The sequence below is a fragment of the Petromyzon marinus genome, chromosome 60 (genome assembly GCF_048934315.1).
Source record: "Petromyzon marinus isolate PM22_M1 ecotype Great Lakes invasive population chromosome 60, UKy_Petmar_22M1.pri1.0, whole genome shotgun sequence".
NCBI classification, from domain to species: domain Eukaryota; kingdom Metazoa; phylum Chordata; class Hyperoartia; order Petromyzontiformes; family Petromyzontidae; genus Petromyzon; species Petromyzon marinus.
The window spans coordinates 5,292,420-5,314,042 of record NC_133726.1 but is presented as its reverse complement, the minus strand read 5'-3'; the positions used below and the strand labels follow the sequence as shown (position 1 = coordinate 5,314,042).

Genomic DNA, 21,623 nt, shown 5'->3' with positions numbered 1-21,623 from the left:
ATGATTATGACGACGTTGATGACGATGTTGATGACGATTAAGACGATAACGATGTTGATGTTAATGATGATGATGATGACGATGATACTGTTAATGACGATGATGATGACTTCGACGACGATGTGAATGCCGTGCAGATGAAGTGTTCGTGGCGAATCTGATCGGCTGGATCGTCGGCTTCCTGGTGCTCACGCTGACCCTCTTCCTCACGATCCGCTGCCACAGGAAGCACGGCTGTCTCCGCAAGAGAGGTAACATTGCTCCTGCGTCGCACCCCGGTGGCCACCGCCGTTGGTATCCATGGCCCCTGCCACAGGAACGTTTAATGTTAAACCGCAGCGGTACGGAGGTCGTGTGGGAGACACCTGGGAGTTTGGGTTGGCAACCCTCCTACCGGATTGGCAGGGAGTCTCTACCGGAATTGACATTGATCTTCTCCCGGTGACTATTGCGAGCTGTTCGGGTGGTTGAGTGGGCGAGTAGGTGGGTGGATAGGTGATTGGGTGGGTGGGTGGTTGAGTGGGTGAGTAGGTGGGTGGATGGGTGATTGGGTGGGTGGGTGGTTGAGTGGGTGAGTAGGTGGGTGGATAGGTGATTTGGTGGGTGGGTGTTTGAGTGGGTGAGTAGGTGGGTGGATGGGTGATTGGGTGGGTAGGTGGTTGAGTAGGTGGGTGGATGGGTGATTGGGTGGGTGGTTGAATGGGTGAGTAGGTGGGTGGATGGGTGATTCGGTGGGTGGTTGATTGAGTGGGTGAGTAGGTGGGTGGATTTGTGATTGGGTGAGTAGGTGGGTGGATAGGTGATTGGGTGGGTAGGTGGTTGAGTGGGTGAGTAGGTGGGTGGATGGGTGATTGCGCGGGTGGGTGGGTGGTTCAGTGGGTAAGTAGGTGGATGGATGGGTGATTGGGTGGGCGGTTGCAGGAGTGGATGGCTGGGTGAGTGGGCGGGTGGTTGAGTGGTGAGTGGTTGGGTGGGTGGGTGATTGCGTGGGTGGTTGAGTGGGCGGGTGGTTGAGTGGTGAGTGGTTGGGTGGGTGGGTGATTGGGTGGGTGGTTGAGTGGGCGGGTGGTTGAGTGGTGAGTGGTTTGGTGATGGGGTTGACAACCCTCCTGGATTGGCAGGGAGTCTCTACCGGAATTGGCATGGATCTTCTCCCGGTGATTATTGAGATCAATCCTGGAGATTTAAATAAAAGAAGATGTTTTAAGAAAATGCATTTTTTTTTTAAAATCTTCCCGAATTGGTTCAGTCAGAGTTGGCAACCCAAGCTTGTAACTAGATGAAGTCAGTGGTTAATCAATTTACGATGTTGAATCAGCATTGGCTGATTTCTACCTTGAAACTCAGCCCTTGGGCTCAGAGACAATACACACCAACCTCTGTACATTTTGCATACCGCGGTGTTTTAACCGTTGTAAATTACTACAAAGCCGAGTGCAATCTTGCCAGGCTATGCCACACGGCAATCATCGCCTCCTATTGGCAAAGACTAATGCCCTGCTTGCAGGCCAAGTGCCGAGTCCACCTTGTGCCACACGGTGACAGCTGCCACAGTGGGTGCCCTTTAACCGTGTTGAGATGCCATGTAGGTCACGAGCAAATCGCTTTTGTGACCGCTCGTCGTGAAAGGTTTGGGGGGAGAGCGTTGCTATTCACCGACAAATCATTACACCACTCTCATTATCAACATCACTCAGTGTATTCTCCAAATAAGCTATTCTAAACTTTCATTATTATTTTTTTACCAGGTTATGGCCCACTGGAGTTCCGTAGCTCTTTGCCAGAAGCGACCTGGCTAGCACAAATGATAGGTCAACAAAGTGGGCTCATCATCACGTGGACATTTATAGCAGAAGCATGTTGATTCTAAATGTGGAGGTAATAACCGGAGAAAAATCCACGCTACCACGGAGAAAGAGAGATGCGCAAACTCTAAATATACAGCAGCAGGCGTCAGGGGTCGGGATCGAACCCACGACCTCCTGCGTACCAGGCGAGGTAGTTGACATCTCCTAGCCACCGTGATGATGATGAGAGAGACACGCAAACTCCAAATATACAGCAGCAGGCGTCAGGGTCGGGATCGAACCCACGACCTCCTGCGTACCAGGCGAGGTAGTTAACATCTCCTAGCCACCGTCATGGCTCCGCCCCCACCCACCCCCATATAATTTAATTTGACCTCTCTTCGCCGCGAAGGATATTTCCGTGCCAGCGGCAACAAAGTGTGGCCGGCCCGGCCCATCGCCCGCGATCGCCTGCCGACTCCGAGGCCCCGGCGAGGCGTCCACGACGCCGGCCTGGGGGTGCCCGCGGCGCGTCGCGGCCGCAGGAAAATCCGTCGGCCGAGCGACTTCTCCCTGGACGCCCCGCCGCTCCCGGGGTCGTCGGGGTCCTCATCCTCCTCGTCGGGCTCCATGGGGTCCTTGCAGTCGTCCGGCTCCTTCCTGCCCGTCGAGGTGCGTGGGCGGCGATCCACTGCTGGATGACAGCGCCTCCCCGTGTCATGTAGAGGGTGGGGGGGGGGGGTTAGCGCGAGCGTCGCTTGTTGACGCATCGCGCCCGTGTGGAGGAGTCGGTCTGCGTTCTTGACCCCCGTGCCCCCTACTGGACATCTGCGACTAAGAGCTTCATGGCTCATCGGATTGCTCCGGGACAAATACTCGCAGGATTCTGATTTGGATGAGCACGGCAGGAATCGCATCCATGTCGCGTTGAGGTCACCGCAATTCGCCCGCCCGCCCGCCTGCCCGCTCGCTCGCTCGCTCAGTTACCTATTCAACTACTCATTCACTCATCCACTCAATTACTCAACCACCCACCCACTCACCCACGCATTCATCCACGCACTCACCCACCCACTCACTCATGCACTCACCCACCCACTCACCCACCCACGCACTCATCCACCCACTCACCCACGCACTCACCCACCCACTCACCCACACACTCACGCATGCACTCACCCACGCACTCACCCACGCACTCACCCACCCACTCACCCACGCACCCACCCACCCACTCACTCACGCACTCACCCACCCACTCACCCACCCACTCACCCACCCACTCACCCACGCACTTACCCACCCACTCACCCACGCACTCATCCACGCACTCACCCACGCACTCATCCACCCACTGACCCACCAACTCACCCACTCACTCACCCACGCACTCACCCACTCACCCACCCACTAACCCTCCCACTCATGCATGTACTCACCCACGCACTCACCCACCCACTCACTCACGCACTCACCCACCCACTCACCCACCCACCCACTCACCCACCCACTCACCCACCCACTCACCCACGCACTCACCCATGCACTCACCCACCCACTCACTCACACACTCACCCACCCACTCACCCACGCACTCACCCACCCACTCACCCACCCACTCACCCACTTATTCAGCCACGCACTCATCCACCCACTCACCCACTCACTCACCCACGCACCCACCCACCCACCCACTCACCCACCCACCCACGCACTCACCCACCCAACTCACCCACCCACCAACTCACCCACGCACTCACCCACCCAACTCACCCACCCACCCACCAACTCACCCAGCGTTTGTGCGGCAGCGTCACGGGTCGACACCATCCCTCTGTTGTTGCTGCTGTTGTTACGATTAACACAACAGGAGGGGGTGGCAGGCGTAACACACAAACTCCACCACGTGACAGCGACGCTGGTCAACCGTCACCGCAAGTTGAACCGCCTCCGATCAACGGACACCGGCGCTCGCCACCGGCACGCGCGCGCGGCTTTTAACGCTTGACGGGCCCCACCCCCCCCACCCCCCACCGAAGGTGGCGGTGCGCTCCAACATCCCGATGGCGATGAGGGGGATGGTGCTGGAGGTGACGGGGCGCGTGACGACTCGCGCGTCCGACGTCGACGCGTCCGCCAGCGACGCCGGCGCCGCCGGCGGCGGTGCCGCCGTGCCGCCCTACCGCGGCAGGCCCTTCTGGTCCCCTCGCTCGGCGTGGGGGGGCGGCGGCGGCAGCGGCGGCGGCGGCTCGGTGCCCCCCCCCGCCATGCAGAGGGAGAAGGCGTTCATCTGGTGAATCTCGCGACCTCTCACCCGGGAGCGACGTGAACTCCTCCCTCCCTGCGTGCCGTTTCACTGTTCTGTTTTCCTTTTTATAGTCCACCTCCCCCCTCCCCTCCCCACTTCGTAGCCGACGCGACGATCCGTCGGTTGTTTGTTGTCTGGGGCCGAGGCCACGCCGGGTTGGTTTCACGGCAAAGTTCGCGTCGGGTGGTGGAGGGCTCACGACAACGACAAAATGTCACAACAGAAAATGGCTACCAGCAAGGGGCCGAACCCCAAAAACGAAGAAACGTAAACAATGTGTACGTTGGCTTGACACGGATTCGCCGTTGACATTCAGGCCCCGGTTCGCTGCCGTTTCAACGTGCTGGCAAGGCGTTGTGTCGTAACACCCCTCCACCACCCGACGCGCCGGTTTGTTATCGTCGGGGCTCGCCCGCTGCGACCAAACGCAACGACGACGACGTCGACTCGTGGCCTAGCAACAATCGTCTCGAGCCGAGTTTTGTTTTTACTTTTTTTTACTTACTCAGATTGTACATGTTGTGGATTTACTCTCCAACACACCGGTGGGCTGAAGTAGTATACTACACTATACACTACACTTTACGCTACTCTATACACTACTCTATACACTACTATACACTACACTTTACGCTACACTATACACTACACTATACACTACACTATACACTACTCTATACATTGCACTATACACTACTCTATACACTACTCTATACACTGCACTATACACTATGCTATACACTACTCTATACACTACTTTATACATTACACTATACACTACACTACTCTATACACGACACTATACACTACACACTACACTACATTATGCACTATTCTATACACTACACCATACACTACACACTACACTATTAACTAATTGGCGCGTTGTTTACGTGACAAACCTCCCTGGCTGTGTCGGGTGGTGGAGCGTTACGGCACAACATTGATGCTTAGGCCGTCTAACCCGAGCGTCGTTTATTGCGACGAATTCACGAGCCGGGGGAGAAGAATCGTCCACGAGCCCGGATTGCGGGAGGCTCAGCTCGCGGGGCGTGCGCTCGGGAACGATGGAGCGGCGAGTTCGACGAAGCCGGCCGAATCGATTCAGCGAAGGGTTTACAACCCCCCTGCCCCCCCCCCCCCACCCAAATTTTTATTTTTGCGGAGGACGCAGAAGCAGAGGGGCCAAAACGAGCGTTTGGCAAGGAGACAATCGTGGGATAGCTGTTTTTGGCCCGTATCAAAGTGTGAAAAATAAGACGAGGTTTTTTTTTTTTCACCCTACCTGGCAATAACCCATGGAGTGTGTAAGATGTCCAGACACCGAATAGAAAACTTGAGCAAGGAATCAAAGTACAGTACCGCATTAGCCACACACAGTACGTGTGGTGAACATGTAAAATAAAAGACGCTATCTATATGTATAAAAAAGGGAAATTTGTGAATGTGTGTGTCTGTTCGAAATGTATAACCATACTTCCCGACATGCAACAAACTTGAAATTTGGCATGTGGGTAGCTTCCAGACTGTACACAATGCAAAAAGTATAAAAATAGACTTTTGTATTTTGGGAGGCGGGGGGAGCGAAATAATGGATATATTTTGCACGGCAGGTGAACGGTGACGTCACATCTGTGATGTCACCCGCATGCGGCAGCGTCACGCAGTGTGCCTGCTGACGTCACGCAGTGTGCCTGGTGACGTCACGCACCCCCTCCACCCACCCTCCGCGTAGGCCGTGTATTCATCCAAGACAAGAATCTAAGTCTCGGGCGAAGCCTGGTCGTAAAGCTCGTTATAAATATTATAGATGGCATTGTCTTTGAAACTGATTGGGCTACACCAGAGACTGCCTTCTTTATGGCCTAATGTCGGCAGTGTCAGACCAGAGAACGACGCCACAAGACGAGCAGCACAAGTGCAATGCCACACGCGTGTCAGGGCATTCATAGCTCGGGGTAGAGCAGCTACATCATGGGCCAACTTTTTTTTTCCAGATTTTTAGTATGAAAAATAACGTAGATTTGAAGCTTTCATAGCTGCAGGAATCCATACTCTTTCGGTAAAGTCACGTGGGTAGAAATAAAATAATAGATCACCTACCTACGTGACTTTTGCCGAAAGAACCAAAGAGTATGAAAATAACAAGACAAGGTTTTACCCTTTCTGGCAATAAAATAGGAGGCCTCTAAGATGTTCAAACACCAAATAGCTACTTTTAGCACGAAATCGAGTTTCTGCATTAACCACACGTAATAGATGCATATATTATCAAGGCGTGTTTTGTTTTGCATGTTCACCACACGTACCGTGTGTGGTTAACGGAGAACGTTGATTCCTTGCAAAAGGATTCTATTCGGTGTTTGAACCATCTTAACATAATTCTTGTTTTTATTTCCAGAAAGGGTAAAACGTCGTCCCTATTTTTCATACTTTGATTCTGGCAAAAAGTCATCCCATGATGTAGCCGCCCACACCGAGCTATGAAGGCCCTGTCACGTGTGGCATTGCTCTTGTACTGCTCGCCTTTGGCGTGTTTTGCTCTAACGCTGGTGGTGAGACGAGGCCACAAAGAAGGGCGCTGTCTCTGCTGTCGGCCAATCAGTTTCAAAGACAAGGCTTGCATACAATTATTACGTATCAAGGCCGTAATTATAATATATATTGGGGGACACACAAATATGCTCAAAATGTCCCCCCCCCCCCAATATATTGCTATAAAACAGATATCTGGTTGTACTTTATTAAACTCCTAATCTCTGCCATGACATACAATGAAACATGAAAAGGTAAAATAAAATAAAACAGAGCAATGTAATACAATATACACTATTAGACATTATTGTTACAAATAAATAAAATGTGCATCCTATGTGTTAGTGAATTTTTAAAATATTTTAGGCAGGGAATTCGTTTTCAAATTTAGATTTTTTTCTGGGGGGGGGGACCCCCAGACCCCCTGGAAGATTTGCCCCCCCCCCCCACAATGTTGACTCCATGGCTACGGCCTTGTTACATATGTTGTCAGAGCACGTTTTGTTTGCATGCTCACCACAAGCATCGTGTGTGGTTAACGCAGAACTTGATGCCTTGCGAAAAAAAAAAACAAGTGTTTGAACATCTAAACACCACGCAACTCCTGTTTGTATTGCCAGAAGAATGTTTGCAAGGGCGGGTCACCTGCCTCGAGCCCCCCAACGCACTGCTCGAGCCAAAGCGACCTGCACAAGACGGGCAACAAGACGCTAGGGACGCTCCGATTAGCGCGGTTGGCTACGCACGGTGCAAAAGAAGTTCAGCGTACGCACGTGGGTACGTACGTAGTACGCACGTGGGTACGTACGTACGCACGTCGGAACGTACGTACGCACGTGGGTACTTACGTACGCACGTCGGAACGTACGTACGCACGTGGGTACTTACGTACGCACGTCGGAACGTACGTACGCACGTGGGTACGTACGTACGCACGTAGGTACGTACGTACATAGTACGCACGGGGGTACGTACGTACGCACGTGCGTACACACATACGTACATACGCACGTGGATACGTACGTACGCACGTGGGTACATACGTACATAGTACGCACGTGGGTACATACGTACATAGTACGCACGTGGGAACATATGTACGCACGTGCATACACACATACGTACATAGTACGCACGTGGGTGCGTACGCACGTGAGTACGTGCGTGCGTACGCACGTGGGTACGTACGTTAGGTGTTGCATTATCTCCGGGAGAGGTGTCGTTGTCCCTCTCACGACTCACGGAGCCGGATGCGTTAAACGCTTTGATGGTGGAACTGTAACAGGAATGATCGTGATCATGTAATTTACGTGATTAAATTTGTTTGATCATTCGCAGGCTTTTGTCATATCTGCCGCTGGACGAAGGTTTCTTCACGCAGCGTCAGTTGTAGGGGGAAGGGGGGTGGGGTTGATTGACCATACTTCACCACTCTGGTCATTGCGGCTTGGTGCAGTGGGGGGAGGCCCGCGGCTGACGGTAGCCCCCGGCATTGGACTGGAACTGGGAGGGGGCCGCTTCGTGGCAGCAGCGCACCAGCCGGCAACCGCAGCAGCTCTGCACCCTGAATGAGAAACGTGACGGTGATAAAAACGACGATGATGATGACAATGATGACGACGACGGTAATGACGACGATGATGACGACGATGATGATGACGATGTTCTATGATGATGACGGTGATGATGACAACAATGATGATGATGACGATGACGATGATCTATGATGATGACGACGATCATGACAACAATGATGACGATGATGACGACGATGATGATGACGATGATCTATGATGATGACGACGATGATGACAACAATGATGGCGACGATGATGACGATGATGACGACGATGCGTTCGTGGTGAAGGTGATAGCAGTGACGGCGATAATGTAAAGTGTCAACGATTACAGTGTCAATTGCGGCAATAACTGGACACCTGTGAAAAAAGAGCTTTACAGCTCATCGGCTTCCTCCAGTATAAATAAATATTCTGATCCTGCATAAGTATAATCATCATAATCTACGCGGCTATCCACGTAAGCGTAACCGAGTCTTCAAGCACTCTTTGTTACAGGAGAGTCCCGCATTTGTGATATTTCCGTCACCACCAGCCCACGATCTATGCGCTGCTGGATGAAGGCCCCAAGCTGTCGCTGTCTCCGACGATTCGTGCAGCACCCCCTGCACACGAGCCGATTCCAACGCTCCGTCTCCTCTCGGGGAGCGTTACCTGCAACTGACGTCTTATTTTTTTTCCAGACGACAATATCTCACGCTTAATGCTGATTGTTGTTTTAACGATTATGTTAAGTCGGCCTGAATGTGACAAGTTACATTCCCAGTCGTGGGTCGACTCAGCCCATCATCATCATCAAGTACAGCAGCATCATAATCAAATACAGCAGTAGCAGCAGCATCATCATCAAGTACAGCAGTAGCAGCAGCATCATCATCAAGTACAGCAGTAGCAGCAGCATCATCATCAAGTACAGCAGTAGCAGCAGCATCATCATCATCATCAAGTACAGCAGTAGCAGCATCATCATCAAGTACAGCAGTAGCAGCAGCATCATCATCAAGTACAGCAGTAGCAGCAGCATCATGCTTCCAGAGAGGACAAAGTGAGTCGCACTTTGCGGGGAAGCCATCGGTAGTTTTCCTACGCAGAGAATTACCCCTCGCCATAGCAACGTGGAATTTCCACGAGTTGTCAGCGTCGACTACGCTCAACCCTGGTTGAGCGGCGCTCTTTTTTAATGAGGATTTTTTAATCTTTTCATTTTTTTAACGCCTCCTTTAAACGTGCAGCTGTTGGGTTAGGCAGTAGATGGCAGCACCATACCTAACATCAAGCTCCGCAAAGAACACGTGGTTTCGTGATACAGGGACTCCTCTACTTACGAACATTCGACTCACGAACTTTCAGAGATAGGAACAAACCCTGTCCGTATGTCCAGCTGCCTGTTCGGACCGAGAGTCGTAAGTTCAACCGCCACGCAGTAGATGGCGGTGGTGGCATCTACAGCTACAGAACGTGAAGAACCAGCGGCATCTACATCTGCAGAACGTGAAGAACCAGTGGCATCTACATCTACAGAACGTGAAGAACCAGTGGCATCTACATCTGCAGAAGGTGAAGAACCAGTAGCATCTGCATCTGCAGAACGTGAAGAACCAGCGGCATCTACATCTGCAGAACGTGAAGAACCAGTGGCATCTACATCTGCAGAACGTGAAGAACCAGTGGCATCTGCATCTACAGAACGTAAAGAACCAGTGGCATCTACATCTGCAGAACGTGAAGAACCAGCGGCATCTACATCTGCAGAACGTGAAGAACCAGTGGCATCTACATCTACAGAACGTGAAGAACCAGTGGCATCTACATCTGCAGAAGGTGAAGAACCAGTAGCATCTGCATCTGCAGAACGTGAAGAACCAGCGGCATCTACATCTGCAGAACGTGAAGAACCAGTGGCATCTACATCTGCAGAACGTGAAGAACCAGTGGCATCTGCATCTACAGAACGTAAAGAACCAGTGGCATCTACATCTGCAGAACGTGAAGAACCAGTGGCATCTACATCTGCAGAACGTGAAGAACCAGTGGCATCTGCATCTACAGAACGTAAACAAGTGGCATCTACATCTGCAGAACGTGACGAACCAGTGGCATCTACATCTGCAGAACGTGAAGAACCAGCGGCATCTGCATCTGCAGAACGTGAAGAACCAGTGGCATCTACATCTGCAGAACGTGAAGAACCAGTGGCATCTATATCTGCAGAACGTGAAGAATCAGTGGCATCTGCATCTGCAGAACGTGAAGAACCAGTGGCATCTACATCTGCAGAACGTGAATAACCAGTGGCATCTGCATCTGCAGAACGTGAAGAACCAGTGGCATCTACATCTGCAGAACACGGAGAACCAGTGGCATCTACATCTGCAGAACGTGAAGAACCAGTGGCATCTGCATCTGCAGAACGTGAAGAACCAGTGGCATCTACATCTGCAGAACGTGAAGTACCAGTGGCATCTATATCTGCAGAACGTGAAGAATCAGTGGCATCTACATCTGCAGAACGTGAAGAACCAGTGGCATCTACATCTGCAGAACGTGAAGAACCAGTAGCATCTACATCTGCAGAACACAGAGAACCAGTGGCATCTACATCTGCAGAACTTGAAGAACTAGTGGCATCTGCATCTACAGAACGTGAAGAACCAGTGGCATCTACATCTGCAGAACGTGAAGAACCAGTGGCATCTACATCTGCAGAACGTGAATAACCAGTGGCATCTGCATCTGCAGAACGTGAAGAACCAGTGGCATCTACATCTGCAGAACGTGAATAACCAGTGGCATCTGCATCTGCAGAACGTGAAGAACCAGTGGCATCTACATCTGCAGAACACGGAGAACCAGTGGCATCTACATCCACAGAACTTGAAGGACCAGTGGCATCTACATCGGCAGGACGTGAAGAACCAGTGGCATCTACATCTGCAGAACACGGAGAACCAGTGGCATCAACATCTGTGGAAGATGACGAACCAGTGGCATCTACATCTGTAGAACGTGAAGAACCAGTGGCATCTACATCTGCAGAACGTGAAGAACCAGTGTAATCTACATCTACAGAACATGACGAACTAGTGGCATCTGCATGAGATCATGCAACTTGTAAAGCCATTCCACGTGTTTAGCGTCCAACGTGTTTAGAATCGACAGGAGTCAAGTTGGACTTACGAACAAATCGACTTACGAACAGACCTCTTGAACCTAACTCGTTCGTAAGTAGAGGAGCCCCTCTACTGCACCGACAGTGATGCACAGCCACTAATAACAACGAAAGCGCTCAACACATTCGTCAACAACGCTGTGGCCTTATAAGAAATATATTCGACGATTCAGGCAATGGCCCTTTTCCTTGGCACGTAGAGAGGCCAGGGACATGGAATGTTACCCGGAAGCAATGTGAAACTTGCTGTAGATCGGTTCGAATAAAAAAAAATCAACAACAATGAATCTTTCGTGACTGTCATCGAAGAAAAAGATCTCAATGTTTCAGCTCTACTCTTGAAGAAGTATAACAATTTAAATATTCAAAAACTTCCTCTGATGGGCCCTCGAGGCAATGAGAGTCTGAGAAGACTGGCCCTCTGATGGGCCCCCGAGTGTTGCCACCAGGGGCCACACTAAAGGCCATCAGGGGCCGCACTAAAGGCCACCAGGGGCCGTACTAAAGGCCACCAGGGGCCGCACTAAAGGCCACCAGGGGCAACACTAAAGGTCACCAGGGGCAACACTAAAGGTCACCAGGGGCAACACTAAAGACCATCAGGGGCCGCACTAAAGGCCATCAGTGGCCGCACTAAAGGCCACCAGGGGCCATACTAAAGGCCACCAGGGGCAACACTAAAGGCCACCAGGGCCAACACTAAAGGCCATCATGGGCCACACTAAAGGCCACCAGGGGCAACACTAAAGGCCATCAGGGGCCACACTAAAGGCCACCAGGGGTCGCACTGAAAGCCATCAGTGGCCGCACTAAAGGCCACCAGGGGCAACACTAAAGGCCATCAGTGGCCGCACTAAAGGCCACCAGGGGCAACACTAAAGGCCACCAGGGGCAACACTAAAGGCCATCAGGGGCCACACTAAAGCCCACCAGGGGCAACACTAGAGGCTACCAGGGGCCACACTAAAGGCCATCAGGGGTCGCACTAAAGGCCACCAGGGGCAACACTAAAGGCCATCAGGGGTCGCCAGTGGGTCCGCGGGGGTCGAACGCTGCCTCGAGACAGTCGACTGACAGACCGCCGTGTGTCGTGGCCTCTGGCTAATCGTCGGGACAGCAGCCTTGTCCCGTGACTCCTTCGACAGACTGGGATTGTGCGTTGCTGCTGCTACTGCAATACAATTTTTATGGGTTAGATCGCGTAAAATGTATAAATGTGTCGTCGTTAAACCCACCACCACCCGACACAGCCAACTAGTAAGAGGTTTGTCACGGAAAACACAACGTGCCAAGCCACAACAACATTTACAATCCGAGTACAACGTTTCGCCAGTAATTACAACCGGCAGCATCAGGCGACATCGGCCAGATTCGTGGAGAAGCCCTCCTCCTGTTTCGTTCCTTAAATAGAGGTGTAGGTGTGATGACGTCACTTGTGATCCCTTCACGTGCGAAGTGGTGGGGGGGGGGGTGCTCCATGTGGAGTGACGTCACCTGCTCATGATTATTAATGAGGGCGGGGGGGGGTCCATGTCGATGTGGAGTGACGTCACGAGCGTTAAGGACAGACATTCCTGGGTGATTATAGTCGGTATGGAGACGGGGTGTCCATGCGGAGTGACGTCACTTGCTAATGATTATTAATGAGGGTGGGGGGGGGGGGCGTCTATCTGGAGGATGTAACCTGTCTGTGATTATTAATGAGGGGGACTGGTCGACGTGGAGTGACGTCACGAGCGTTACACACAGACATTCTTGGGTAAATATAGTAGTCAATGACTATCCATTGCCGCTTGCTACTGCTGTGAATGTGTCCCACTGAGTCCCAATGAGTCCCATTCCCGTTGGGAGCTCGTGGCGTTGACGGAGGAGCGTTTACGAAAGAGCATTCCCTCTCATCCCTGCCTTACATGACTCTTTCAGACAACTAAACCAACAATCTTTTTTTTGTATATTACGAAACTCAGATTTGAAAAAGGAAAAAAAAACTGCTCTCAATTTGGCTACCGAGCGCATAACTTTAGGGTCAAAGCATGGGAAAAGCGCCCATGATCGACTTAAGATTGATGTTGAAATTGTGTATTTTTAAAGCGTTGTATATTTATGCGAGCGTCACTTTGTCACGAGTGTCACGTGACGACATGCCGTTCACATGGGCGGGAGACTAAAAAGAAAAGTGAGATGAAAAGAAAGTCAGATTTTTGCCGTTGTTTGAATTTTCTTCAACTTTTCACGTGTGGAATAATAATAATAATAAAGCGTATGTTATAATAATGATACAAAACATATTTTCTGTCAAAGAGACCTCCAGGATTTGTCAGAACATAATAATATATTTTATTTGTGAGCGCTTTTCTGAATACTCAAAGACACTTTACATAAAATCATAAAAGCAGCAAAAACAGCATCAAATGGTAAAAACACTAAAAACACATCAAACTTAGCTAAACATTAAAAGCAATTTTAAAAGGGTGAGTTTTAGTCAATGATTTTGAACGCTGGAAGGTCGGTGCAGTCACGGATTTGTTTTGGGAGAGAGTTCCAAAGTGAGGGTGCAGCTATAGAGAAGGCTCTGTCGCCCCAGGTTCGACGCTTGGTCCTGAGAGGTGGAGTCAGGAGGTTGGCGTCAGATGAGCGAAGGCTACGGGATGGGTTGTGGCGGTGGAGCAGGTCAGTGAGGTAGGAAGGGGCCCGGTTACGAAGGGCTTTATGTGTGAGGAGGAGGAGGATTTTGAATTGAATTCGTTGTGGGACCAGGAGCCAATGCAAGTTTTGGAGGACGGGTAATGTGGTCACCGGTGCGGGTGTGAGTGAGCAGACGTAGCAGCAGAGTTCTGGATGTACTGCAGTTTATTTTAATGTTTTGGTTGAGGTGCCGTATAGGATGCTGTTGCAGTAATCGATTCTGGAGGCGATGAAAGGTGTGGATGAGGGTTTCTGCAGCGGAGAAAGAGATTGATGGGCGAAGTCTGGAGATGTTTTTGAGGTGAAAAAAGGCAGTTCTGGTGATTTGTTTTACGTGGTGTTCAAAGGAGAGGTTATTGTCAAAAATTACTCCAAGGTTACGACTTTGAAGGGATGGAGACAGGGTGAAGGTGTCGACAGTGACGGAGAAACTGCGAATGGATTTAGTGATAGATTTGGGACCGATGATGATCATATCTGTTTTGTCGCAGTTAAGTTTAAGGAAATTGGTGTGCATCAACGATTTAATGTCAGCGAGGCAGTTAGAGAGAGAGTGGAGTGGGTGGCGGAGGTGATGGATTTGGTGGAGATGTAGAGCTGGACATCATCGGCATAGCAGTGAAAGTTAAGACCATGGTGGCGAATGACGTTGCCAAGGGGAAGCAGGTATAGTATGAAGAGCAAAGGACCAAGCACTGAGCCCTGGGGGACACCTTGGGACAAAGGAGCGGTGGAGGAGGTGCAGTTGTTGATGTGGATGAACTGTCGTCTGTCGGTGAGATAAGAATGGAGCCAGGAGAGGGCGGTGCCAGTGATGTTGAGGGTAGATTTGAGGCGAGAGAGAAGAATGGTGTGGTTGATAGTGTAAAAAGCTGAAGTGAGGTCCAGGAGAATGAGGATGCTGAGGTGACCAAAGTCTGCGGAGAGGAGGATGTCGTTGGTAACTGTGAGGAGGGCTGTTTCAGTGCTGTGTTGTGAACGGAAACCGGATTGAAATGGTTCGAACAGGTCATTTGAGGAGAGGTGGGTTTTGAGTTGTTTGGCGACAGTGCGTTCCAGTATCTTAGACAGAAAGGGGAGATTGGAAATGGGCCGAAAGTTTGACATAATGTTGGGGTCAAGTCCAGGTTTTCTGAGAATGGGGGTGACAGCAGCCAGTTTGAGTGAACGTGGGATTGAGCCAGAGCTGAGAGAGGAGTTAATGACTTTTGTGATGAGTGTGGAGATAGCTGGTAAACAGTCTTTGATGAGGTGGGATGGGATGGGGTCCAGGACACATGTTGATGTTTTCATCCCTGTCAAGATTTTAGACAGCTCCCCCGGCGACAGTGGGGAGAACTGAGACAGTGGCTGAGAGTTGTGGTGGGGGGGGAACAAATGATGGAATGACAGAGCAGACAGTGGTAGCAGAAGAAGAGGACAGGTTGGTGTAAATGGTGTCAATTTTGGTCTGAAAGAATGATAGAAGGGTGTTGCATTTATCAGTTGTGAATGAGTTGACGATATTGTCACTGGGTTTGAGAAGTTTATTTACTGTGTAGAAAAGAGCCTTCAGGTTGGTAGAACCAGAATGTATGAGGTGTGAGTAGTACGTGGATCAGGGTAGTGTTAAGAGCTTCCTTATACTGCTGAAGGTAATCTGTGTAAGCTTGTAGATGAACAGCTTAACCAGTTTTCTTATGGAGCCTTTCAAGCTGACGCTTACGGGATTTCATTTTGTGCAGAATAGGAGTGTATCAGGGAGCAGAGTGAGTGAATGAGACAGTTTTAGTTTTGATGGGAGCCAGATGATCGAGACTGGTGGAAAGTGTTTCATTGTAGTAGTTGGTGAGGTCGGAAGGGTTGTCAGTCAGGGGTGGGGGGGGGGGGAGTAGGATATTTTGCTGGCAAGAGAGGCTGAAAGGGCAGGCCTAGAGATGGATTTAAGATTTCTGAAAGAAATTATCCTTTTGTCCTTGGTTGTAGAAATGGGGAGATCAATGTTCATGGTGATTGACAGGTGGTCAGAAATGTTGAGGTTGTGGGGCTCGAGAAGCGGTATGGTGAGACCAGTAGAGCAGACCAGATCCAAAATGTGACCACGGCTGTGGGTTGGAAAGTTGACATGTTGGGTGAAATTGAAGCAGTGTAGCAGTTCCAGGAATTCAGTAGCAAATTTACAGTCAGTGTCAATGTGGATGTTGAAATCTCCCAGGAGCAGAACAGAAGGTGAGATGGCAGATAACTGAGTTAAAAAGTCAGAAAAGTCAGAGAGAAAGGAAGGATCTGGTTTTGGGGGTCGGTAGATTATGGCAGTGACCAGAGGAGTGAGACCAGAGAGTTTGAAAGGGATATGTTCAAAGGACTGAACAGCAGGGATGGAGATGGTGGATGTTTTAATGTTCTTTCTGTACACTGCAGCGACATCACCTCCCCGCCCCTCAGATCGGAGTTTGTCCATGTATGTATATCCTGTAGGTGTAGTCTGGTTGAGTGCGAAATAGTCCATAGGTTTGTGCCAAGTTTCAGTGATACAGAGAAAATCCAGGTTATTGTCAGTAATGAATTCATTTAAAATGAGGTTTTCATTGTTTAGTGAGCGGGTGTTGAGCAAAGCCAGTTTCAGGTGACTTTGCTTCGTGGTTGAATTGAGAGGACCGAGGGTTGGGGCGGAGATTGGTTAGGTGCACGTGTCGTATGTTGTGACGACGTATTGAGGAAGTAGTGGTGCACAAACAGGACCAGATGGATGGAATGGAGTTTGGGGTTGAGTAGTTGTAATTGAACGTACGACCAGAGCCTCTGCGAAGCGGACGGCGAATTAGTCCAGTTTCTCGGTGAATGTCGATGCAGTCCAAACGAAGGTGGTTGTTGATCGAGTGGAAGTCGGCGGTGGAGTGTAAGCGGTGGCATTATCCGGGTGTGGAGCTAGCGCCAGCTTCTACCCAGACGCCCGGTGTCTTGTAAATGTGGAGGGCGTCCACGGCTCCCAGGCGCCGCTCCGGCTTGTCGACGATGGCGCTGCGACCACCCGCCACGTGACGGGAGCCGTGGGAGCCGCGGCCGGCCGCAGGCCAGAACCGCCGCCGCAACCAGCGCGGCGTAAATGACGAGGGCCGAGGGGGGGGAAGCCGAACGGGGAGCTCGTGATGTCGGTTGCCACGTGGAGCAAGTCGCGCCCTGACGCCTCTCGCTGCCGCAGTCGCCGAGTCGTCTCGCGTACGTTCGATTCGCTTTCACTTCCCGCGACACCTGCGGGGAACAGCACAGCCGGGCGGCCTGGTAGGGAATCCCCTCGACACGAACCTTTAGAAACCTCGTGTCGCCGCGATAATCAGCATCTTTGGCGTGAAGAGGCTTTACGGTTTTCGGCAAAGACGACCCACGTCCGCCCTGGTCGCTCCTCCTGCTCCTCCTCCAGCCGCAAGGATTCCGGTGTCTGTTCCCAAGAGCGAAGCACTCGAGGCGTGGGCCGTCTCCCTTGAGCGCCACCGTTACCTCGATGCGCGGCAGAAAGCCGCCCGGTTGCCGTCGTCCTCGGAGCGCGCGCTGAGGCCTCGGCCGTAGTCGGCGCCGATGCCGCGCGTGGACTCGCACGGCGTGGGGGAGGAGGCCTCTCTGTTAACTGTACCGCTCTGTAGGATGGCGTCCAGGTTTACGTCACGGGTAGCGCTACGCTGCGCTACGAAACCCGGCGTGCCGAGTTAGATTCCCGCTCACGGCCACCAACACCAGGTGACGATTATCTGGACCGGGTCTGTGCCTCCCCTAGGTCGACTCAGCCTCAAATGAGTACCTGGTGGTCAGGCGTGGTGCTGGCCACCCACCCCCTCGTGTAGCGTGCCGGCTGTCATCGGTGCTCGCAAACAGCACTTGCCACAGACAGATTGTTAAGGCTATACGGGGGGTTTTTGTCTTTGTATCTTTGTGTGCATCACTAGGTGTGAGACAGCTGGCGTACACAGTGCACGAATTATGTTGTCTCTATGTGTGTGTGTATCTCTACGTGTCTCTATGTGTGTGTGTATCTCTACGTGTCTCTATGTGTGTGTGTATCTCGACGTGTCTCTATGTGTTTCCCTAGTGACGTTGTTCACTAGAGGCTGAGTCGACCTATGGGGAGGCCCAGGACCGGTTCAAATAATCGTCACTGGGTGTTGGTGGCCATGAGCAGGAATTGAACTCGGGTCGCCGGGTTCGTAGCGCAGCGTAGCGCTAACCGCAACACCACCGCTCCCCACAACAACAACCCCCATTCGCCACTAAGTGGCAGTGACGTCACTACGAGGCTTGTGCCAGGCTATGTGCACTTTGAGGCCACGTTGAGTGTCGAACGCCCGCTGGCAGGAGGTCACGGAGCAGATCTAAGTGCCACGGGTCGACTGACTAAGATGACTGAGATGACTGGCTGATGCACCACCTGTGCCCCCTACTGTGCCAACCTGCTGTGCTTTAGCCATCCGGCGCTCCACTCGTTGTTGTGAGCGTCGCTCCTCCGCCCTCCGTTGTTGTTGGAGGGCGACTGCCTCCAACTGCCCATTAGCGTCCTTCACGAGCCTCCTCCACAGAGGTCGATCTTGACACCGCTGGTACCAGCCATCGGCAAGTCCACTCAGCTCCACGTCCTCCTGTACCACATCACTCCATCTCTTCTCTAGCCCATGCCGCGCGCGTTTAGCCCCCTCTATCCGGCCGAACACAAGCTGTTTAGGCATGCGGTGGCTGGGCATGCGGGCTACATGACCCAGCCAACGCAGCCTTGCCTGCCAGAGGAGCTCACCGATGGGACTTTGTCCAGATCTTTCAAGGATTTGTGAGCTCCTCACACAATGCAGCCTGGTTAAACCCATAACGGATCGTAGGCAGGGCAGCGTAAATGTTTCTAACCGGCAAAGATGTTCCATTGGTGGGGTCCACGTTTCGAAAGCGTTGAGAAGGGAGGGAATGACCGTGGCCGAGAAGACCTGAAGCTTAGTGCGGAGCGACAGACCAGGTAGCTTCCACACAGCGTTACGCAACCGATGAAAAGATAATGCCGCTCGACTGATTTGGAATGAGACCTCTGCTGTCAAACTGGAGCCAGTCATGAGCACACTGCCCTGGAGGAGTGGAGGATGATACCAATCTCAGCCGCAATCGATGATTAAATGATCGCTTGCAACTTCCATCTAGCTAGCTGAGACCAGGCCACCTTGGGTTTGAATGGGGTCCTGGGTGTACACTGTACACCCACCACCGGAGTGGAAGGATGGCAGGCGCATCTTACAGATGACTAGTCGATGGTCAGTGGGATCTGCCCACTGACCATCAGCTACACGGTAGGTCATGGTGTCAAGGGCATGGGCCCGCATCCGCTGTTCTGTCACTACCTAGTCCAGCAGATGTTCTTGCTTGGACCCGACATGCATCCATGATGTTTTGTGGATGCGCCGATGCTGGAAGAGCTGCACAAAAATCTAGCAGCCACCTTCCGTTGTTATTGAGCTTATCCGGCCCATGCCTTCCAATCACTCCAGACCAGGTGCCAGCATCATGACCAACTCGGGCATTGAAGTCGCCCAACAAGATGACTCCATCCCGAGGGGCCACTTTAGCTAGCACCTGTGACAGGAGGTCATAGAAGCCATCTGACTCATCGACCTTGCCTGTATCCCTCCACGGATGTTCGTCTTCGGTGGGGGCATAAGTAACCACGACCACCACTCCTCGCCTCCGGTTGATGGGAAGGCGAGCCTAAAGTAGTCTGGTGCTTACCGCTTCCCACACCTCACCGCCATGCTCCCACACACCCTTCATTCTTTTATTCAGAAGAAGAGCCACTTTCTCTTGTTTGTCAGTCTCCTGCCCCGAGTAGAGAACTGTCCACCCCTCTTGGTGGCAGGAGCCAGAGCCGCTTCACCAGACCTCCTGAATGCCACAGAGATCCAGGCGATATCAGTCCAGCTCCCGACAGAGGAGTGGCAGCCTCTCCCCCGGGGCCTCCGGCACAAGCTTATTAATAATGAGATATTTTAAACGCGGTTTTGAAGGCCGGCACTGTGGCACACGAGGGGGTGGGTGGCCAGCACCACATCAGGTACAAATATAGAATAACACACGCAGAAACAGTGTGTGTACTGTGTGTACTGCGTATGTGTACTGTCAGTTTAATACGTGGGCAGATATCACGCGTAGACGTCACGAGTGGACGTCACGAGTAGACGTCACGAGTGGACGTCACGAGTAGACGTCACGAGTAGACGTCACGAGTTGACGTCACGAGTAGATTTGTCCTGGACCACGGCAGAGCGGACAGCATTCCAGTCGCATTCACCACCACGGCCGTCACTGCAATCGGCCGCGATGGATACGAAATGACCGCCTCGTGCCGCTCATTTTATATATATAATAAAAGCCCCCTCATTTGTGACCAATTCCTCAACGTTAGCTCATGCATTTTTAAAACTAATGTCTGCGCTGGGGGTTTTCTTCGTCTTCCGCTGTATGCATTTGAGGAGAGCTCTTTCAAGAGCTCAATAATGGATGGAAGTGCATTAAGCCTCTCTGCATGAGCCGCGGATATTCTCTGCAGGCTGAATGGGGGATAGCGGTGTGTGCGGTGTGTGTGTGTGGTGTGTGTGTGTGGTGTGTATGTGGTGTGTGTGGTGTGTGTGTGTGGTTTTTGTGTGGTGTGGTGTGTGTGTGGTGTGTGTGGTGTGTGTGTGTGGTGTGTGTGTGTGGGGTGTGTGTATGTGGGGTGTGGTGTGTGTGTGTATGGTGTGTGTGTGTGGTGTGTGTATGTTTGGTGTGTGTGGTGTGTGGTGTATATGGTGTGTGTGGTGTGTGTATGTGGTGTGTGTGCGGTGTGCGTGTGTGGTGTGCGGTGTGTGTGGTGTGTTGTGTGTGTGTAGTGTGTGTGGTGTGTGTGTGTGGTGTGTGTGTGTGGTGTTTGTGTGGTGTGTGGTGTGGGGTGTGTGTGTGGTGTGTGTGTGTGGTGTGTGTGGTGTGTGTATGTGTGTGTGTGGTGTGTGGTGTGTGTGTGGTGTGTGTGTAGTGTGTGTGTGGTGTGTGTGGTGTGTTTGTGTGGTGTGTGTGTGTGGTGTTTGTGTGGTGTGTGTGTGTGGTGTGTGTGTGCGGTGTGTGGTGTGTGTGGTGTGGTGTCTGTGGTGTGTGTGTGTGTGTGGTGTGTGATGTGTGGTGTGTGGTGTGTGTGGTGTGTGTGTGTGTGGTGTATGTGTGTGGTGTGTGTGTATGTGGTGTGGTGTGTGTGTGGTGTGTGTGTGGTGCGTGTGGTGTGTGTGTGTGGTGTGTGGTGTGTGTATGTGGTGTGTGGTGTGTATGTGGTGTGTGTGTGTGGTGTGTGTGGTGTGTGTGTGGGTGTATGTGTGTGGTGTGTGTGTGTTTGGTGTGTGTGGTGTGTGTATGTTTGGTGTGTGTGGTGTGTGTGTATGGTGTGTGTGTGGTGTATATGGTGTGTGGTGTGTGTGGTGTGTGTGTGGTGTGTGAGTGTGGTGTATATGGTGTGTGGTGTGTGTGGTGTGTGTGTGGTGTGTATGGTGTGTGGTGTGTGTGGTGTGTATGGTGTGTGGTGTGTGTGTGGTATG

General features: G+C 51.7%; 1 protein-coding gene and 1 long non-coding RNA gene across 3 annotated transcripts in view; one reads left to right on the top strand and one right to left on the bottom strand.

The window, feature by feature from the left end:
- LOC116955569 (uncharacterized) overlaps nucleotides 1-7,961 on the top strand; it is a 31,382-nt gene extending 23,421 nt beyond the window's left edge. Inside the window, exons 10-12 of the mRNA XM_032976707.2 lie at nucleotides 138-251; nucleotides 2,200-2,459; nucleotides 3,827-7,961. Coding sequence (XP_032832598.2) covers nucleotides 138-251; nucleotides 2,200-2,459; nucleotides 3,827-4,084 — 632 coding nt within the window. The 3' untranslated portion in view covers nucleotides 4,085-7,961. The remainder of the gene's footprint in view (nucleotides 1-137; nucleotides 252-2,199; nucleotides 2,460-3,826) is intronic.
- LOC142905979 (uncharacterized) lies at nucleotides 224-3,829 on the bottom strand. Of its 2 annotated transcripts, XR_012930008.1 has the most exons (3): nucleotides 3,581-3,818; nucleotides 2,183-2,481; nucleotides 224-307 (listed from the first exon to the last, which is right to left on the bottom strand). It is a non-coding gene; the product is annotated as an uncharacterized LOC142905979 (long non-coding RNA). The 2 variants fall into 2 exon arrangements; XR_012930007.1 differs by lacking the exon at nucleotides 224-307 and having other exon boundaries at nucleotides 1,827-2,481; nucleotides 3,581-3,829.
- Nucleotides 7,962-21,623: the final 13,662 nt, after the last annotated feature.